Source organism: Podarcis gaigeae, assembly GCF_964106915.1.
Source record: "Podarcis gaigeae genome assembly, chromosome: 12".
In the NCBI taxonomy this organism is placed as follows: domain Eukaryota; kingdom Metazoa; phylum Chordata; class Lepidosauria; order Squamata; family Lacertidae; genus Podarcis; species Podarcis gaigeae.
The window spans coordinates 55,915,163-55,937,011 of NC_139688.1; the positions used below are offsets into that span (position 1 = coordinate 55,915,163).

At 46.7% G+C, this 21,849-nt stretch overlaps 1 protein-coding gene across 1 annotated transcript in view; it reads left to right on the forward strand.

The window, feature by feature from the left end:
* Window positions 1-1,062: 1,062 nt before the first annotated feature.
* The window catches only part of EEPD1 (endonuclease/exonuclease/phosphatase family domain containing 1), a 62,253-nt gene continuing 41,466 nt past the window's right edge, over window positions 1,063-21,849 (forward strand). The window contains exon 1 of the mRNA XM_083706353.1: window positions 1,063-2,923. Within this exon, the coding sequence (XP_083562479.1) occupies window positions 2,073-2,923 (851 nt within the window). The 5' untranslated portion in view covers window positions 1,063-2,072. The remainder of the gene's footprint in view (window positions 2,924-21,849) is intronic.

Consider the following 21,849-nt stretch of genomic DNA (forward strand, 5'->3'; position numbering starts at 1 on the left):
GTTCTCATCATGAAGCAAAGTTCTTAACCCGAGGTACTATTTCTGGGTTAGCGGAGTCTGTAACCTGAAGCGTCTGTAACCTGAAGCGTATGTAACCTGAGGTACCACCGTACTGCCCTTCATCCGAAGACCACAGAGCAGTTTACAATACAAAAACACAAAAATGCATACCATAATACTGAAGAAAACCAATACCCCCTCCTGCCCAGTTTAAAAGGCCATAGATTATTTAATTAGCCAAAGGCCTGGGAGAATGGGAATGTTTTTGCATGGCCCCTAAATATATGTAATGAGGGCGCTAGACAAGCCTCCCTGGGAAGAGCATTCCACAAGCAGGGGGCCACCACAGAAAAAGCCCTTTCTCGTGTTGCCACCCTCTGGACTTCTTTGTGGAGGAGGAGGCACACAAAGAAGGGTCCCAAATGATGATTGCAGGGTCTGGTTCAGTTCATCTGGGGAGAGGCTGTCCTGGAGGTATCTTGGTCCTGAGCCGTTTAAGGCGTTATAGGTCAAAACCAGCATTTAAACAGAGCCTGGAAAGTGCAGTTGGGGCAGAATCAGTGTAATATGTTCAAACTGAGCAACCTGGTTGCTTTATTCAGCACCAGCTGAAGTTTCGAACCGTCTTCAGAAGCAGCTCCATGTATAAGAGTGGCTGGGGAAACCCAGCCAGATGGGCGGGGTACAAATAATAAATTGTTGTTGTTGTTGTTGCTGTTGTTGTTGTTGTTGTTGTTATAACACGTTGCAGTAATCCAGCCTAGAGATTAATAGAGCACAGACCACAGAAGTTGGGCAATCCCTGCCCAGATAGGAGCGCAGCTGCGTCACCAGCCCAAGCTGATGTAAGACACTCCTTCTCCTTCTATTTCCTACACTGGTAGCTCTAACCATGCAGCACAATAACAAAAAGAGGTGAGTCTTCTACTTTGGAAGCCGCGGGATTTGCGCCTTTGCCGCGCGCATTCCCAGCGCATGCCTTCGGGGTGATGCGCCCCAGTCACGCCGTGCGTAAAAATCGGCGAGGTGGCCCGAGGGGAGAATGAGGCGCTCCTTCCTGGCTTGGGGAACAAGTGGAAGGCAAAGGCTGGCTTCTCCCTCCCGCAGCTGGGCGTGAGGCGACTCTCCGCCCCCGAAGGTAGCAGCCCCAGCGGCTCCGGCTCCGCCTTGCCGAGAGGGCGGGCCGTGCGCCCGGTCCTTGGCCGCGGCGCTTTGCTGATCCCCGGCTCATAACAAGCCGGGCGCGCCGGCGGAGGGAGCAGCGCGCGGCTGGAGGATCGCAGCGGAGACCCCTCCATCTCGTAGGAGCCGGAGCGGAATAGGGCCGCCCGGGGAAAGTGGTTGGCCGAGCGGTACAAGCCCTCCGGAGGAGGACGGCGCTTCCCTTCCCAGCGCCCCATCTCTCCTCCTCCTTCCTGGCTTGGCCAAAAAGCAACGCGGTGGGGAAACCGGCGGGCACAGAGGAAGGAAAGGGAGCCGCACGTGAGGAGGGGACGCCGCGCAAGGAAGGAAGCGCGCCGAGCCTCGGCTGCAGCCCGGCGCGATGCTCCGCTAAGCCACCTTCTTTTCTTGGCAAAGGGACGCCGGGATTGCGCGCCCCCTCCGCGCTGCAGCCGCCGATCCGGGGCAGAAACCGGAGCAAGAAGCGCGTTCTCCCAAATTTGCAGCCGGCGCGTTGACCATCAGCTTTTGCGGCTGCCCTTCTCGGTTGCAGGCACGCACGCCTGCGCCTGTGTGTATTTGGAATATTTTTAACTTTGCCCTGCGCTTGGAGTGCAGTCCAGCAGCCCGCGAATATCCCAGCCGCTTGCCAAGTTTGATTTTGGAGCCCGGTGTTTACAGCCCGCCTCCGTCCCTCCCTCTCTCCCAGGAGGAATATTTTGTCGCCAGTTTCTTGAATGAGACGCTTAAGGTCCTCTGCCTCTGATGTTGCCTGCCTGCTAAGGAGGGAATCCTGGACGGTGCAGAGTGCCACGCTACTGCCGTGCAGGCCAGCTGTCTTCTTAAGAGCCACCAAGCGCCTCCAGAGCGACCGTGGATTATTGCACCGCTGCTAAAGCAAGCCAGCCAGCATGGGAGGCAACCTTGGCTGCCACCGCTCCATCCCCAGAGACCCCTCGGACCTGTGCCACAGCCGCAAATTTAGCGCGGCGTGCAACTTCAGCAACATCCTCGTGAACCAGGAGAGGCTGAATATCAACACGGCCACCGAGGAGGAGCTCATGACTCTGCCCGGGGTCACCAGGACGGTTGCGCAGAGCATTGTGGAATACCGGGAGTATATTGGGGGCTTCAAGAAGGTGGAGGACTTGGCCCTGGTGAGCGGGGTCGGAGCTGCCAAGCTGGAGCAGGTGAAGTTTGAGATCTGCGTGAGCAGCAAAGGGAACTCGGCCCAGCACTCGCCCAGCTCCTTGCGGAAGGACCAGAACCTCGACCACCTTTCAGCTGCAAAGATCAATATCAACACGGCCACCCCTGCCCAGCTCATGAGCATCCGTGGCGTCACGGAAAAAATAGCCAACGGCATTGTCGAGTACCGCCGAGAGCACGGGCCCTTCAAGAACATTGAGGACATGGTCAAGATGGACTGCATCAACTCTTCGTTCTTGGACAAAATCCGGCACCAGATATTTGCTGAGCGCTCAAGGCCTCCTTCGACGAATACCAATGGCGGCCTCAACTTCATGGTCAAGCCTCACCCGAGCCCCACCTCGCTGAGCCTCCAGAGTGAGGACTTGGATTTCCCTCCTGGAGGACCCACGCAGATTATCTCCACGCGGCCCACCGTGGAGATGTTTGGTGGGGTGCGGGATGGGAAGCCAGTGCTGAGGCTGGCCACCTGGAATCTGCAGAGCTGCTCTGTCGAAAAAGCCAATAATCCTGGTGTGCGAGAGGTCGTGTGCATGACGCTGCTGGAGAACAGGTATGAGAAATCTTGTGCAGTACCTGTGGGGAGTTATCCTTCGCCTGTTTGTTTCATGCTTCCCTTGGCTTTGTGATGACCTCCTGGTTCAAGCCAGGAATGGGGGACCTTTTGGCCCTCGTGATGTTGCCAGACTGCAGCTCCCATCATTCCTGACAGTTAGCCATGCTGGCCTGGCCTGATGGGAGCTGGAGTCCAGCAATGTTGGGAGAGCCACAGGTTCCCCACCGCTGCTTTCAAACGAAATATGATGGGACAAACTGAACTCAACTGCTCCCTGTTTATCTGTAAGCCCATAGCTAATCCTGTTAACCTTTGCCTATAGGCCCAAAATAATGCCCATTGGACATATTCAGAGATGCTATGTATGCTTCATCCTGATGCCACAGCCTACCATTTGAACCTTTTTGGGTAACTAATGCTGTTGAGATATGTGGTATTTAGTTCGGAAACTGACTCATCTGGGCCAGTGTCCCATGAATGGCAACCGAGAACAGTATACATAAGTAGGAATATTTCCACGCTCCCCATTCTGTTACTTATCTCTTAGCAGATTTGTGCATTTAAGCCTGAATCTGCTGCAATTCCTTAACAATTTTAAAAAAGCAAATTTCCTCCTTGCTGTCTTGTCTCCTGATGTCTCTTTTCCCATTACTGAAAGTGAGCTTGGTTGTGCGGCAAAAACACTTGAGGTGTGTAGAGTTTTTCCTCCCCTTCACCCGATTTCCCCCTTTACTCTCATCTGGATCCCCTGCTGTCTGTTTTCTGTGTGGTTTGGGTAGATCCAGGATTAAACATGCAGATCTGCAGCCAGCTTCTCATGAAGTTTGAAGCTGAGATTTTGGAGGTCTTGGGCATATCTCATGGACTTGGGAGCCCCAAAATATGAGAGCTACCATGCAGAGGCCACTGAAAAGCATGTGCTCATGTAGGTGTTCGCAAAGTGTGGATAACATCTTGCGTGCTGGCTCATCCATTTGACCTGTTAACATGCCAGCATTCTGCAGCCAGGTAGTGTCCACACTGATCTCAAATTGCATTTGTGTTCGTCGTTGTGTGTACAACATAGGTAAGTGCCCTCTCAGACCTTTGCATGGAAGCATTCGTGTTTAAAACAGTCTTAAGGCTAATGAATGAGGGAGGTGAGCCTCCGGACAATGAGAATTTCCTGTCGAATTTAAATTGTCCTGGCAGTCTACTAGTCCACGTGTTTCAATCAAGGCAATCTCCAGGGCAAGGATTTGCTTGTCTGGTCAAGAGTTTTGAATGGTCATTAGGAACAAGAAGTGAGTACTTTCTTGCTGCAACTTCTTGTGCTTAGCAGTTTCTTTAGAAAGAGGCACCGTGAGCAAGAATTTGTGTATATATGCGTTGCCATGGCAAACATTGCTTGAAAACCGTGCTGTGTTCATCGGAGGTTCAGCGAGAAGTGACCTCATTATTTTGAAACTGAAGTAATGCTGCGTGTCAAACCCCATTTTCTCTTTCTGTTCTTTCGTGGAAAAATAGCCCCCCTCTCTCTTCAGAAAAGCTTGATTTGATAAAGTTGCCTTGGTTCCTAGATGGAGAAAGCACACATCAAAGACTTAAAGGGGTATTTTTCGTAGGAGTGATTTCAGACCTGTGATTTACTGTATTTTTGTCAAAGAACTTTTTTTTCCCATCCTGCACTGCAATCTGAACTTGAGTAACGGCCATTGTCCACATTTCCGCAGTGCAGAGATGAAACTCTGCATTTGGTATATACCATATTGCGGTACGTTTTGTTTTCCCACGAACAGAAGCATGCTGGAGCGCTGAGAGGCTTCTGTGGGTTGGACCAAAAGGAAGGAATGAGCAATTCGTGTTTACAGTGGTGAAGCTTGTGCTGCAATCTTCCTCCCTTGCAACACAGGGCCGTGAGTGATCAAAAACATACACATAGCAGTCCTTGCCTTGAAAACTTTCAGGGAAGCAGAAGAACACACCCCTTTTCAAAAGTTCTTGGTATGGGTCGCAAGCAGGTTCGGACAGTCTCATGCACAGGATTCAGAAGTTTCAATTACATATCATCAACCAATAACAAAGGGATTTGCAGCTGCAAGGACATATTTTGTGATCTTCATGTTGCAATCAGGTGGCCCTGGGAGAGTGTCCCGGGGCCTATAATAGAAACATTAGATGCTACTTTAAAATGAGTTAGTCCATTGTTCCATATAGATCAGCATTGTCCACGTTAACTGTCAACAACTCTAGGATTTCAGATAGAAGTCCTGGCAAACTGTGTTTTGTTTTTTAAGCCACAAAACAGACAGAGGAGTGCAAGCACCTTTGACAGCCCTTCTGGGATTTGGATAAGCAGTTTCAACTCCTTGTGGGTTTCCCACACCTTAGGTTGTTGTTGTTTAGTCGTTTAGTCGTGTCCGACTCTTCGTGACCCCATGGACCAGAGAACGCCAGGCACCTCTGTCCTCCACTGCCTTCCGCAGTTTGGTCAAACTCATGCTGGTAACCTCGAAAACACTATCCAACCATCTCGTCCTCTGCCGTCCCCTTCTCCTTGTGCCCTCCATCTTTCCCAACATCAGGGTCTTCTCCAGGGAGTCTTCTCTTCTCATGAGGTGGCCAAAGTATTGGAGCCTCAGCTTCACAATCTGTCCTTCCAGTGAGCACTCAGGGTTGATTTCCTTCAGTATGGAGAGGTTTGATCTTCTTGCAGTCCATGGGACTCTCAAGAGTCTCCTCCAGCACCATAATTCAAAAGCATCAATTCTTCGGCGATCAGCCTTCTTTATGGTCCAGCTCTCACTTCCATACATCACTACTGGGAAAACCATAGCACCTTAGGACAGCAGCCTAAATGGAGGGAAAGTTTAGACCAACTACCCTTGAATTTATGGTGCTCAAATAGCCTCATTGTCGGTTACAAACAAATAGGACTAGCCTTCTGCTGTTTGCCAGGTAGCAGAGTTCATACACTTTTTTTGGAAGTAGGTCCCACTGGGTTTAATGGAGTTGACTCCCAAGTAAATGTGCCTGGGAACAGAAGTGTTGATTATGTTGCTCAACCGTCATGTTGTACAGCCCTTCCCATACTGTACTGTGTCAAGTGAAAGGAAATTGCCCCACCCCATGAAAAAGATCCAAATCTAGCATGTTAGGGAACAAGACAAGCCAGAACTGTTCTCCCTGACATTCTGGCTTTCTGTGAGCAGGAAAACATGACATGAGGGAAGCATCTGAAACATGCCCTTTCACTTTTAGATGGAAGGGTCTGGGCACAACGGGGCACCTTGATCCATTTAATTAAGGACATCAACTTTCATGGGGGGAGAGAACCTGGCCTATAAGAAGTTTCACCCTAGCCTCTGATCATTGTTACTGGCAGAGCCAGCCCACCTATGAGGCAAGGTGAAGCAAAATACCTCAGGCGGAACGATCCACAGGGGCAGCAGATATTTATAATGTAGATATTTACTCCTCCCTTGTTCATTAGGTAGGTCTTCCCTCACCCCTTCTTCCCTGGCAAGGAGGGAGGTGCCATTTTGTGGATTACCTCAGATGCCAAAATGTCTTGGTTACTTGGGTTACAATTGTTCTTGAGCGTTGATAATCTCTTTACTCCCCCCCCCCCCCTTACTGGACCTGCTCCTTTGCCACCCACAACATCCTGATGTGCAGAAATTTCAGTAGGTGCAGCTTTTCTGGCCATGCGGGAACACAAACACAAGGGATCTTTGATCCCCTCGGCCCAAACACACTTGCCTTTCCTGCAAACCCCAACGAAAGTGATGGTAATATTTAACCCACGGTTCTGCCTCTCTTTATCGTTTTCTTGCAACAGCTGGCGCTTATTGCTAATGCATATTTGATACAGTTATTCTTAGGTTCAGGGAGCAAGCTACCCCTCAAGGCATTTGCTCTGTTTCACAATATGCTACCCTTAGATGAGTTTGCTTGAATCCTGCGTCTCCCTGGGCTGGTTTGGTGCCTTGCTCCTGAGCAGGGAAAACAAAACATGCACCACCATTTACTCTCCTGGGCCTAAAAGGAATCATTCGCTTTTCTGAACAGCCCGCAGAAGGGTTTGGTTGTTTTCCCATGATGCAGAGCAGCCTTCCCCAAACCGGTGCCCTCCAAAGGCTTTGGACTGCAACTCCCATCAGCCAGCACAGCCGTTGCAATCCCAAACATCTGGAGGCGACCGGCTTGGCGAAGGCCGATAAATTGTTTAATCCTCTTACGCTCAATGTTCTCCGCCACATCAATTGTGTTAATCCTTCTCAAAAGCTTCTTCTATCCTATGAATGAATATGCCAGCTTCTCACAGACAGCACGGTCTTTTCCTCCCCCGTTTTTGGAAATGAATTATTTCCCTCTGTTTTAAACGGTGGGTTCCTAACTTTCCTCATCCCCCCTTTCATTTTTTGGTAGCTGCAGCATTTAACACTTAGTCCGTGGTGGGGTTATTGAGGCGGCAGTTGGCAAGGTTGTCACCTGTGCTATTGACCTCCAGTAAACCTTTGAATCTCTCTTCCTGAGCTTCCTGATTTTTCCGTTCAGAAGATGAGCGTGGCATTCGTCTTTGACTGTGAACAGCATCTTCTTTCTTCAAAAAAAGATTGTGGTGGATGTCTTTTGCATTTGTGGTTTGTTTGTTTGTTTGTTTGTTTGTTTGTTTGTTTGTTTGTTTTTAAAAAAGGAAAGCGCTTCCACCCTTCCCTTCTACCCCTACTTCTCTCATATTGGATTTGGAACGGAGACTGGCTTGTCGAAAAGTGATGGTGAGCCATTTGACTAGTGGATCAGAAGCGTTCCCATTACTATGCGGTCGATTGCTCTACAAGTGATATTCCTAAGGGCATATTTCAACACATATATAAAACTGCTTGGATGATTTTTGGCTTCCTCTAAAGAACAACAAGCATTGGCAGTTTTGTGCAAGGACCAAAAAGTCTTTGGCTACATACACACGCCTTACAGTTAAAGCACACAACTTCCCCCAAATAACCTTGGGAACTGTAGTTTTTAAAGGGGTGCTGGGAATTATAGCTCTGTAGTGGGAAGACTACAGGTCCCAAGGTTCTTTGGGGAGATCACGTGCTTTATATGTATGGTGTGTATGGAGCCAGAGATTCAAGCCTCTTTATAAAACCACACACCCCAGTCCAGTGTTCCAAGCCATGACAACAAGGCAAATTTCAAACTGGTTTTAAAATGTGTATTGTAGGCATTGCCTTAAGCTGTGATAGAAAAAAGCTTCACCCTTTGTCCCTCCTTGGGGGTTAGTATTGACCCCCTCTCCCTTTTCAAAAAGGGCTCCCTCATTTGTGCAAATAAATGTATGTGTGATTGGTAATGAGACTTTCACTTTTTGCTTTTATTTTATTTTATTGCTGGTGTTCCTAGTATTGGGCATACAGTGGTACCTCGGGTTACATATGCTTCAGATTACATACGCTTCAGGTTACAGACTTCACTAACCCAGAATTAGTGCTTCAGGTTAAGAACTTTGCTTCAGGATGAGAACAGAAATCATGCTCCGGCGGCGCGGCGGCAGCAGCAGGAGGCCCCATTAGCTAAAGTGGTGCTTCAGGTTAAGAACAGTTTCAGGTTAAGAACGGACCTCCAGAACGAATTAAGTACTTAACCCGAGGTACCACTGTATTTCTAATGTGTGCTGCCTTTCCCTTGCTTATATCTTTTGGGCTTCAAAATGACACGCCCAGTGGGTAGGATCTCATCCCGACACCAGATTGCAATAGATTTCCTGGGGGATATAAATGAATAAGTTGCTCCCTGCAAGGATCCCTGCCACAAAACGCACAGGGTGAGATCTAGGCAGGGCTGTGGGCAGCCTGAGATTAAGAAAAAAATGATGAAAACTAAAGAATAATTAAAACGCTGTTCCCAGAAAAGCTGAATTATGCAAAGCTTTACGCTTTGTGAGCGGTAGTCGTCTTACTCAGAAGGCCTGGGACTGCGAGTTTTATTTGAAGCTGAGAGGAAGCTGCGTACATAGTCGGCCCACACATCCCAAACTTCCCTTTGCAAATATCATGCCTAGAAACTTGTCTAGCCTCCAAGTCTTGGGCTAATGAACATTCTCAGCCAATCGAGAGCTGTTTTCAGAGCACCTCTTTTCTCCTGGCCCCGTACTGGAGTGATGTTCATGCATTAGGACTGATACCATTCTGCTGCTAATCCAACAATATATATGTTTGAAAGCACCAACAAAGACTCTGTTAGTTTATTTTTGTATGCTCAGCTCTTGGTGGCTTGGCAGAGTGGTAAGGTGTGTCTATTTTGTTCCTTATCTCTTCCTTTATCTCCTTGTATATTTTCCTGTACCCATTCTAATAATACGCTGGAGTACATCCAAGACAAATTCTGCTGTAATAAAAGAGCAGGAAAAAGCACAGCCCTAATAACATGAGCACACACAGAAACCATTAGCTCCAAAAGCATGCAATAAAAAAATAATACTCTTGTTTTAGCATTTTTCAAGTCTAAGCTCTGAAAATCTAAAATAATAATAATGTCATTATTTGAACCCCACACATCTGATTGGGTTGTCCCAGCCACTCTGGGAGGCTGACTGTGTTTAAACAACTTGTAGAGAGGAAATCTGAGGCCTGTATGCACTTAGAAGCTGCGTTGCAGGTGGGAACCCTGATAATCTGGAAACCCAAACACTTAGAATAACCCTTCAGATTTCCCTGTGTCGAAACACAGAATCATGCTGTACTCGGAATACATTCTGCAAATGTAAGCTTGGAAGAGGAGAAGAACTGTATGCAACCTTGGAATAGCTTTCCACAATCTTTAAGAATTCAGCTTGTCAAAGAATCCGAAAACTTTGGACAAGGAGTGTCAGAGGGCAAATAATTGTTGTTGTTTGTAGTAGCAAAGTAGTCATGGGAGCATAGGAGCCAACTCCTAGGGTCTGTGGGGGTGATAGATAGGCCCATATTCAATACATCATACAGCAAAACAGGTATAACAAAATAAAATTAATAAATTAAAATACGTTTAAATCAAGTACATCTCAAACCGTGAATTTCTAAATTCCATTAAAATAAGAACAATATAGCGCTTAAAATATCAAATTATCAGTATAAATCAATATTATTTAGGCAAAATCAATAATCATAGAGTAACCCATTTTTCCTCTTATAAGCTAATACCGTTATCAGAAATCTGGATGTGTGGGGGCTTTAGCCAACACAATAAAATATTTGAGGGGGCCAGGGCCCCCCAAGTTAATGGGCATTGCCATTCAAATGGTGTGTGTGCACCGTGTCATGTGATCGATTATGCTGGGCGGGGCTTACCTGGGGCCCCATAATATTTCGTTATAGTTGGCACCCCTGAATGGGAGACTGGGGGGGGGGGAATATGTGCTGGGAAATATAAAACTTGGGTAACTAACCAGTGGAATATGCCTTGCAATTTAATAAAAGGTTCTCCACATTTCCAATTTTTTCTCTCACCCTTAGCACTGATGACTTGGTGTTTTAGCACAGAGTGTCTGAGATTCTTGGGATGCTGTATTGAAGTGGTCCATGCACCTTGAAAGGATAGAGTATGGCTTATTGTGACTGAGCAAGCAGAGAAGAGCCTGTAGCTTCTCTGTTCCTTCCTCTGGGCTTTTTCGCTCAGTGCAGGACAACCTGCGTCTTCGAAACTCAGGCTTGTGGTTAAGATCTCTCTGCTTTAACCATGAAATGGAACCAGGACAAACGAACCAGGTTTGTCCCTCTACCCTGTGCAAAAGGGATCAGGGAGGAGGAATGCTGCTGCCATCTCCTCTGGAGCCAGCAGGGTTTGCCCTGTCGTGGTGGGAAAAGGCAGCCAGTTCTGTGCCAGATGCCGGCACCTAAGCTTGCATAGCAGAGCTTCTGTTCAACGTACTCTTGGGGCAAGGGCTGTGGCTCAGTGGTAGTGAAATATACTTGGAGTCGAGTGTGGATTTCATGCTCTTTATTCAGCTCATATTAGTGAGAAGGAATGGAAGTTCCCCCGAAATGTCTGCTTTATATACATTATTTACACAGTGGGCCCCACGTGATTGGCTAATTCCGGGATTCTCCTGTAGGCCAATCAGGTTGCGGATTCACTTCCACCTGGAGTTGGATTGGGTGGCTCCTGTGGACCAATCAGACTGCTGCATTCTGGATCCTATTGTTCTAGGACCAATCAGACTGCTGCATTCTGAATCCTATTGTTCTAGGACCAATCAGACTGCTGCATTCTGAATCCTATTGTTCTAGGACCAATTTGCTGCAATCTGGATCCAATTCAACTCAGTACATAACAGGTAGAATACCTGCTTGGCATGCAGAAGGCTCAACCCTTAACATCTTCCAGGAGGACTGGGAAAGACCCCTGTGTCTCAAAACTCTGGAAGGCCACTACTAGTCAGGGTGTAAACAATGCTGATGGATCAGTGGTCTGACTTAATTGTAAGGCAACTTCCCATGTTTTTGTGGATTATTCAGGATGCAGCACTAAACACCGTGATTTGGCACTAACTTTGGTTGAGCTCAGTTACATAAGAGTAGACATGAGCAGGATTGTGCTTCATGTGTTGTAGAAATTTCCTGGCGTTGTCGATCAGCATTACAGGGTTGCTTTCCCTTTTCCTAAGGCTTGTGGTTTGCTTTGCAAAAATCCAAGCATTTCTTTCTCCCCCCTTTCTCTTCTGCATTGCAGTCTTGGCATCTCCTGTTCATTGGGAGACTTTAAGAACAAAGCATCTTGTTGTCAAGCTGGTCTTGCTTTCTGCTAGGCTACTTCTCTGTGTTTAGAGGAATAATCTCTTTAGGAACACGGACGACAGGGGGAATTTAGCTCAGACATTGTGCTATGGGGAAATGCTTTGCAACATCAACCTATTCCAGAGAATAGTAGTCTGACTCAGAACTAGCATGTCTTTAACAAAGGCTGCATGCATACGAACACATCTGTAGCACAAAAAAGAAAGAACGTCAAGGAGATAATGGTTTCTGGTCCTGTATTTTGTTCTGAGTCCTGGGAAGGAGCTCTGGTCCTGAGAGGAAAGGATGAAAAATCAACAAAATAAAGCAAACCAGTTTGAAGTAATAATAATAATAATAATAATAATAATAATAATAATAATAATTTATTATTTATACCCCGCACATCTGGCTGGGCTTCTCCAGCCACTTTGGGCGGCTTTCAACAAAATATTAAAATACCGTAATACATCAAACATTAAAAGCTTCCCTAAACAGGGTTGCCTTCAGATGTCTTCTAAAGGTTTGGTAGTTGTTTTTCTCTATGACATTTGATGGGAGGGCGTTCCACAGGGTGGGTGCCACTACCGAGAAGGCCCTCTGCCTGGTTCCCAGTAACTTGGCTTCTCGCAGTGAGGGAACCGCCAGAAGGCCCTCGGCGCTGGACGAGTGAGTTAACCAGTTTCCAAACGCTCCTTGTCGTTCTGAACCAATCCTGCTTTCAGGCCCTCAGAAGATTGGATTGGGCACGGTCCTCTGTGGGAATGGTCTGGCTTCTCAATGCCAGGGGTTTGGCTGCTGATAACTGACTATGTCTATACTGAAAGGAGCAGGAGCTGCTCAGAAGCACACATTGCATCCTCTAAGGCAGGGGTCAGCAACCTAAGACCCATGGGCCACAAGCGCCCCATGGGGGTCGTTTAACCAGCCCACGAGCTGCCCCCGAACCGAGCCGCCCCCTTGGCGAGTCCCCGCGCACTGCGCTAAACCAGCACAGTGCAAGGACTCACTTCCGCAGCACCGGAAATCGTGTCTGCGCATGCGCTGATGCCGAAAATCACGTCTGTGCAGAGGCCGACGCCGGAAATCACAGGCGCACACACAGTCTGGTCCACGGAGGGATGAACCGGCCCAGGCGAGGTAAACCTTGCCGCCCCCTGCTCTAAGGCAGTGGTGTCTGTGGCTGGCAAATGGACAGCTCCGTTTCAAGACATGTGCAGTCCACATTAAACCAGTTGTCCGCAAAGTGCCTTTTTGCAGGTTGACAAAGGCACAACAATCCACAGAGAATCTTCCATCGGCGGGAGAACCGCTGGTGCAAGGCTCGAATGCATCGTTTGTCGCAGTTGGAGATGAAGGCTGGGCTCGAAACGTAACCTTTTTTCTGTGAAGGATTTGAAGGAAGAGAGAGTTGCTGCTGTGCTGGTGGCTTGGGAGGGAGTTCAAGGCATGAGAAATGACGAGAGAGGATGGGTGGAAACACTGGTAAGAGCGGGACGCTTTGGTGTGGCAGGCCAACACCTGGAAACAAGAGCAGAAAATGTAAGGATACAGAGCACTTTAGAAGTAAGGAATAATCCCAAAGTGCAGGTTGTATCATCTAAACTTCAATTGTTACACAGATCTGCTTTCCCCCTGCTCTTTACTCACTCTTTTTTCTCTGTTCTGCAATGGGTAGTCACAGCACGCTTGCAGAACACCATGTAAGGATGTGAGGACAGCTTGAGGAGGCTTTTAACAGAATGACCGTTGCTGGAAATGAAACACAGTTGTAGAGAAAAATAGATTTCTCACGCTTCGTGTTTCCCTAATGACTGTTTCTGTAAAATACAGTGTTTATTTTGCCTTAAAGCAGTCTGCCCTTTTGCAAGTATTCCAATTACTGTAAGAAGGTTGCACATAGAGGTTTCTTAAAAATACTCTCTCTCCCTGCCCTTGGTTCTCTTTCTGACCTCTTCCTGTTTGACCTTAATAAAGCATTTAATTTGTGGTTCTCCTTCACTTGTATGAAGTGCAACTCCTCATGTGTTGTTTCATATGGCGGCACAATTATTATTATTCTTTTAAAGAAACTGGGTAATTCTATTTGTAAGGTCACATAGATGAAGGATCTTCCTTTTCTCTTGGGCTCTGCTCTTCTCCTTCAAGATGCAGGACGTATTCTTTGTTGCCTTGTGGATAGAATTACCTGCTCTCTTAAGATCCAATGACTTTAGTGAAGGCAAACATCTCTGAATAGTTCCTTTGTAAAAGGAGATGGTTGTAGGAAGCACCCTGTTCTCTGTTTACTATTAACAGGACTTAGGCATTCAAGTGTTCATTGTATCGCAGCCTGACAGCAGAATCGAGTGCAAAGTTTCTTCAGAAGTCAGTCCCAACTGAGGCTCCCTCCCAGGAACGGGTACCTAGGATTGCAGTTTACAGTGTAAAGTCAGTGCAGAAGTCAGTTCCATGGGGCCTTATTCACAGATCAATGTGAATAGGATCGCAGCCTTATACACTTTTTTTAGTTACAGATAGGTAGCCGTGTTGGTCTGCCATAGTCAAAACAAAAAAAATTCCTTCCAGTAGCACCTTAAAGACCAACTAAGTCAGTTCTTGGTATGAGCTTTCGTGTGCATGCACACTTCTTCAGATACTTCACTTTTTTTAAGAGAGCAAGAAGAATCCTGCTGGATCAGGCTTAAGTTTCATCCAGCCCACCCTCCAGCCCTCATAGTAGCTAGCCAGATGCCCTCAAGCAAAACCAGAGAATAGCAGCACTGAGTTGTTATCAATAGTATTTATTAGAGCAGGGGTCAGCAAACTTTTTCAGCAGGGGGCCGGTCCACTGTCCCTCAGACCTTGTGGGGGGCCGGACTATACTTTGAAGGGATAACGCAGAGATGCATTTTAAATAAAAGCACACATTCTACTCATGTAAAAACTCGCTGATTCCAGGACCGTCCATGGGCCAGATTTAGAAGGCGATTGGGCCGGATCCAGCCCCTGGGCCTTAGTTTGCCTACCCATGATTTACTGGGAAGAAACTCCAATGAAAATCCCCATTATTACATATTTTACATGGCTGCTTATCTGTATATATTTTAAATTATATATATATGGGTGTTTTATGGTGGCCTATATTTGTAACGGTGGTGCTGTGATCTAAACCACTGAGCCTAGGACTTGCCGATCAGAAGGTCAGCAGTTTGAATCGATGGGGTAAGCTCCTGTTGTTCAGTCCCTGCTCCTGCCAACTTAGCAGTTTGAAAGCACGTCAAAGTGCAAGTAGATAAATAGGTACCACTCCGGCAGGAAGCTAAACGGCGTTTCCGTGCGCTGCTCTGGTTTTGCCAGAAGCGGCTCAGTCATGCTGGCCACATGACCCGGAGGCTCTACGCCAGCTCCCTCGGCCAATAAAGCGAGATGAGCGCCGCAACCCCAGAGTCGTTTGTGACTGGACTTAACGGTCAGGGGTCCCTTTACCTTTACTTATACAGTGAAGCTTCGGGTTACGGCGGGGATCCATTCCGGAGGCCCCGCCGCAACCCGAAAATGACACACAACAAAGCGTCATGTCTGCACATGCGCGAAGCGCAGTTTAGCTCTTCTGTGCATGCGCGAATGGCAAACCCAGAAATAACCCATTCCAGTACTTCCGGGTTTGCTCCTAACATTCGCCCAAGCAGACGCAAGTGGACGCGGACGCAGAACGAGGTTTGACTGTATTTGTAATGCCTAATACAGTGGTACCTCGGGTTACATACGCTTCAGGTTACATACGCTTCAGGTTACAGACTCCACTAACCCAGAAATAGTACCGTAGGTTAAGAACTTTGCTTCAGGATGAGAACAGAAATCGTGCTCTGCCGGCACAGCGGCACCAGGAGGCCCCATTAGCTAAAGTGGTGCTTCAGGTTAAGAACAATTTCAGGTTAAGAACGGACCTCCGGAACAAATTAAGTACTTAACCTGAGGTACCACTGTAAAGGTTTGGCAAAGTAAGTAGCCGCCCTCTCAGCATTTACGATTCTCAGCTTCCGGGATACAGAGGCACAGTGCCTCCAACAGTGTGCGGTAGAGCTTAGCTACTGTGCCTTAGCTTGATAGCCTTCGTCTCCATGAATTTGTCTCCTTTAAAAGTTGGCAGCCTTTGCTATATCTAATTAGAGGGAGTTCCATCCTTTAGCTACGTGCTGTGTGAGTGAGTCCTTTTCTTTTGCCTGTCCCTAATCTTCCAATGTCCATGTGTTGAGATTCCTGTGTTGCAGGGGGTTGGACTAAATGGCCTTTGGGGTCCCTTCCAGCTCTACAATTCTATGATCCTGTGATTCATTTGATGGTCTTGATTCTAATGTTGTGAGAGGGAGAATGTACCATATCCACCCTCTCCACACTATGCATATTTTATCCACCTCCAGCATTCTCCCTTTTTTTCTACGCTAAAAAATGCAATAACCTTCCCTCATACAGGAGTTGTTCCAGCTGCTTGGTCCTGTTGGTTGCCCTTTTCTGACCCTTTCCTAGCTTTTCAGTATCTCGACCAGAACGGTACAGTATTCCAAGTGCTGTCTGAGTCTCTCCATTTGCATAATGGCATTATGATATCGGCAGCTTTCTTTTCATTAAAGATCACCTTTAGTTTTACTGAGTGCAGTTGATAAATAAAGTAAATGTATAAAATAAAATAAAAAAGTGTTTCCCTATTGCAGAATAATTCCAAGGCATCTCATCTGTTGATTCTTGAAAAGAGTTAAAGGGATTGCTTGTGAACTGCCGCTGGCTAAAAATGATGATTTTGCTACAAAATGGTGTTCCAGCTACTTCTGTGAGCTGTACTTTATATGTAAATGGAACTGGAAGCTTATAATGATTCACTCGTTGAAGAAGAAAAAACGAGTCTATTAAATCTGCAGCTGAGTAGATCGCTCTGAAATATTGTTGTAGTAAGGCTTCTTTCTCCCTTTTCATCACATGCCTGTGATTGCCAAATACACGCTCGGTTTTGCGCTCTCCTCTCGCCTGGTTGGGTCTGTTCCAGGATTTCCCACAGTCATTCCTGGTCATTGACCTTGCCTGGGCTGGCTTAGTGTGCTCATTCTGAACTTGAAGAGGCTTGTCATCATGCATGCAGCAATTGCTGATGTGGAAAAACTTCTATATCACGGGACTTTTTTTTTTTACAGGAACAAACCCATCCCTGTTGTGATGGTGACTACTGTTCCTTTGCAACAGAGAAATCTGCCCCATCTTTAATGTGAAATAATTGTTGCATTAGACAGAAGCTATTGTTCCTTTCTGATCAAGGGAAGTAACAGTGCCACTCTATTCTGCCTTGTTCAGACCACACCTGGAATCCTGTGCCCAGTTCTGGGTGCCACAATTTAAGAAGGTTGTTGATAACCTGGAATGTGTGCAGAGGACGCCAACCAAGATGATCAAGGGTCTGGAAGCCAGGTCCTTGTGAGGAATGGTTGAGGGAGTTGGGTACGTTTAGCCTGGTAAAGAAGTGGCTGAGGGGAGATAGGATTGTTGTTGTTTAGTCATGTCCGACTCTTCGTGACCCCATGGACCAGAGCACGCCAGACACTCCTGTCTTCCACTGCCTCCCGCAGTTTGGTCAAACTCATGCTGGTAGCTTCAAGAACACTGTCCAGCCATCTCGTCCTCTGTCGTCCCCTTCTCCTTGTGCCCTCCATCTTTCCCAACATCAGGGTCTTTTCCAGGGAGTCTTCTCTTCTCATGAGGTGGCCAAAGTACTGGAGCTTCGGCTTCAGGATCTGTCCTTCCAGGGAGCACTCAGGGCTGATTTCCTTCAGAATGGATAGGTTTGATCTTCTTGCAGTCCATGGGACTCTCAAGAGTCTCCTCCAGCACCATAATTCAAAAGCATCAATTATTCGGCGATCAGCCTTCTTTATGGAGATAGGATAGCCGTCTTCAAATATCTAAAGAGCTGTCACATGCAACACGGAGCAAGCTTGTTTTCTCCTGCTCTGGAGAGCAGGATTTGAAACAATGGCTTCAAGTTACAAGAAAGGAGATTTTGACAAAGCATCAGGAGGAACCTTCTGGCAGTAAGAGCTGTTTGACAGGGGAACAGTCTCCCTCAGGTGTTTGGGGACTCACCCTCATCGGAGGTTTCTATGCAGAGGTTGGATGGCCTCTGTCATGGATGCTTTAGTTTAGGGTTACCAGACGTCCCCAGTTCCTGGGGACAGTCCCTTGATTTGCAAATCTGTCCCCGGACAAATTCCGTCCCCGAAATGTTCCCAGATTTGTAAATCTGTCAACAGTAAACATGGCAGCGGCAGCTTCAGCAGCCCAGAGCCAGCCTGGTAGCACAGTTGGCTCTGGCTGGCTTCAGAAGCTGCTCACTGCCGCTGCCACTGCCCCTGCCGAAGGTGACAGATTGGGGGAGGCTTGGGGGTTGCGGGCAGGTGGCCGTTGCCCGGGAGGGGCGCAAGGCGTGTGGTTTCTCTGTCGGGCAAGATGCAAAGCCCTTCTTTGCGCCCTGTGAAACATAAATGCGCAGAGGTTTTTAAAAAAAAATCTGGGCAACGGCCGGCTGCCCGCAACTCCCGAGCCTCCCCTAATCTGTCAGAACAAAGGGGGAAGGGGGCAGGAGTTTGGGGGGGGTGCTCTGGAGTCAAGGGCAGGTGGCACAAAGTTGTCCAGTTTTTAAAAACTCTGCATATGTATGTTTCACAGGGTGCGAAAGAAGGGCTTTGCACCTTGCCTAGCAGAGAAACTGCTCGGGAGTCACGGGCGGGCGGTGCGCCGTTGCCCAGTTTTTTAAAAAACTGCGCATTTATGTTTCACAGGGTGCAAAAGAAGAGCTTTGCACCTTTATACAATATGCATGTGTGCTTGGGCCCAGGGTCTTTTGCCTCACCATCCCCACTACTGACTCCCTGTTGCTACTCAGCTTCAAAAAAAAAAAAAAAAATGGGGGGGGGTTTCCCGGATTCATTGGAAAAAAATCTGGTAACCATACTTTAGTTGAAATTCTTGCATTGCAGGGGGTTGGACTAGATGACCGTGGGGTCAATTCCAACACTATGACAATCTGTTTTGAACATTGGAAGAGCCCGTTCAGCTTCAATACTGTACTTTAAAAAATATTTTAGCCTCTTATGCTGAAACCGAAACATTTCACTGCTGTAATTTATCAGTAGTGAGTATAACCACACGCTGGAAAAAATGATCAGCCCTTGGCAAGGCATCTACTTGAATCCTAAACAGGGAAGTGGCAGCAGTTGCATTCCACTTGGGCAGTTATGGTGTCATCAGCCTGTAATGCAGGTGTGAAAATGTATGCTGGCTACATAGAGGAGGAGGATGCCTTGAGAGATGACGAAGCATTATTTTCATAAGCAGCCTGTGGGTTGCTATGGAAGAGACCTGCCAACCTTAGCAGTGAAAAGTAATGTTTAACATACTTAAGGTTTTGCTGTTCAAATGAGTGCAAGGGACCTAACCTGTTTCTCCAGATTCATGGGCATGCCATTGCTATGATGAAGCCAGTCTAGCATGCTGTTGTCAACAACGATGTAGGAAAGCTTATTTTCCCTCTTTTTCTGCCCCACCCTTGTTGCTTGACTCTATTCTCTTATTTTCTGGTTCCAGGGCTGGCATCAACACATGGTGTACTTGGGCAGTGGTCAGGAGCCCAGCGGCCTTGCACGACCCACCGTCAGTGCCTGCCTTGGGGCCTCTGAAATTGCTCTGCCCAGCCACCAAAATTCTTTCTGGACTCAGCTGTTTCTGCAGCTGAAAGAAGAGTATTTCTGCCAGTCCATAGTCAATATTGTTGTATAATGTCAGAAGAAACGACTGCAGATATGTAGTGACTTAATGGCATAGGATCTGGTGACAGTTAAGGAATGCATGTCATTGTCAAATCTGTCATTCAAACATATTTTGAGTGCTGTACTCATTTATTTTAAGATTTGTATCCCGCCTTTCTGATCCACAGCAAAGTGTTGAAGGTGGCTAATATAATAATATAATAAGATGTCCCCGTTTCCTGGGAGAAATCAGTCCCCTGACAAAATCCATCTATTTAGGAGGAAGTTGAAAAGTGTCCCCGGATTCATTGAAAAAAATCTGGTAACCTTATAATGAACCTCTGGAGTGGGGAAAACCAACCACTACATCACGAAACAATACAGACAATTTGTGGGTTTCCTCCTCTAAAAAACCCCATTTGACTCAGGGCTCTGAGCTTCTCCTGGGTTTAGCTACTGTTTTGATTTCCCATGATGGCCTCGGATGATGCTGTGTAGAGGGCATTGTGGGAAATTAAATTGTTGGCTAGCTCCAGCCACTCAGAGTTAGTCGTGGAATATGGCCAATGCCCTTGAGCTCAGAGGCAGAGCCCATACTCTGTGTGCATATAATTCAGCTCCTATAATCTCCAGTTAATCTTGGGTAGCAGGCCTGGGGAGAGCTCTACCTGAAACCTTGCAATGTCCCTGCCAGGCAGAGGAGTTAGCGCTAAGCTAGCGTGACCAATGGTCTTGGTATGAGCCAACTCCATGCGCTCACGGGATGAGGGAAGCGCAAAGAACGGACTGTGATTTGGTTGAGTTCCTGCTCCGTAGTGTGCTTAGCCTAATGGACACTTCAGCTTTTAAAATTGGTCCATTTTCAGCATTTACAAATCAATTCTGTTTTTGAAAGCCGACTCTCCCTCTTCTGCATTGAAACGCCTCCCTGGCTTGCAGGCAGCGTGGAATATTTCAGTTTTGGCTGCAAATAACCCGCATAGCACTGAAATATTTACTTAGCAACAAGCCAAAATAGTTCAGAGATTACAGTTTTGAACCTTTGGGTCCATCAGCACAATCCTCACTGTGTTTAGAGACTTCTGTTTTTTTTGCAGTATAGAAATGGGAGTGTAAATCCTTAAGAAAACACTTGTTCATATATGGATATTGCAACAGTTAAGCTTTGCTTATTTTCCTTGGGAACCAAGCCATAAGGAGATCCAAAACAGATTCTTGTCTGTTTGCAAATGGATGTTTCTCCCCCAGGTTCCATGAAGAGTACTTTTCTGATTAACCCAAAGCCAGTTTCATGACTCATTACAAGGGCAGCAATTAATATGCATTTGAATTGTATCAAAACTTGTGGCCTTCTAGATTATGTTATTCAGAACATCACCAAGATAATTAAAAGCAAGCTGATGCCTTAAAGTCATGAAACATGGCTCCAGGTAAATGGATAAAAGGAAGTAAGTTCACAGATGATGTTCACGATTGAGAAGGCTTCTGTTGCTGGTAGCCAGCCACCTTTCTTGAGAAGATGGATGTACTGATGGATCTCTGGTGATGATCTTAATAACTGGGGCATTTGCCAGATAGTTCTTCAGACAACCAAGTCCTAGACTGTTTTTAAACCAAGGATGGGAAATCTATGGTCCTCCAGGTGTTGTTGGGTTGCAGTTCACATCATCCCTGGCTATTGGGCATTCTGGCTGGGACTGATGGGATTTGGAGTCCAACAATGTCTGGTGGGGGTGGCCACAGTTTCTCCCCCACTGATCCAGGCTTTCAAGCTTTAAGCCAGTGTGAACCCAGGGCCTTGTTTCACTGTAGTCCGGCTATCTTCTCTGAAGGACACACGCAGATCCTTCATCATTGTGATCTGTCAGTGAGCAAGATACTTTTCTCTCTTTATTTTACTTCTTCATCTTCAAAAATGGTATCAATACAGAAAGGTTTTTTGAATCAGCAATGTGAACAAAGCGGAAGCACTTCTTGCTGTTTCTCCTGTTGCAAATCCATGCACCGTGGAGTGAAATTTGATTGGTATTGACCGATGCTTTTGGAGAGATGATAGCATTTTTGTATTTATTTTGAACGAGATTCCTTGGCCTAGAATAGTGTATAAACAAAATCACGAGCACTCTCCGTGCAAATGAAAACACTTTTATCATTGTGACAATCCTGACGGGTTTCCAGCTTGGGAAAGGCCATGTAATTTCTTACTTCCTCCAGGTATACATGCAAATTATGTATGCCAACATAATTGTTCCTTATAATTGCTTTAAGCCTTCTCAATTATTGGGAAACAAGACTTAGCATCTCCTTACGCCAAAGGAAATATACCTTTAATAACTTACTCAAGGTTGTCTCGATGGCAGAGTCTACTCCAAGGTAAATTGATTTTAAGGACTGGCTTTTAAATTGTTTTCAGAAC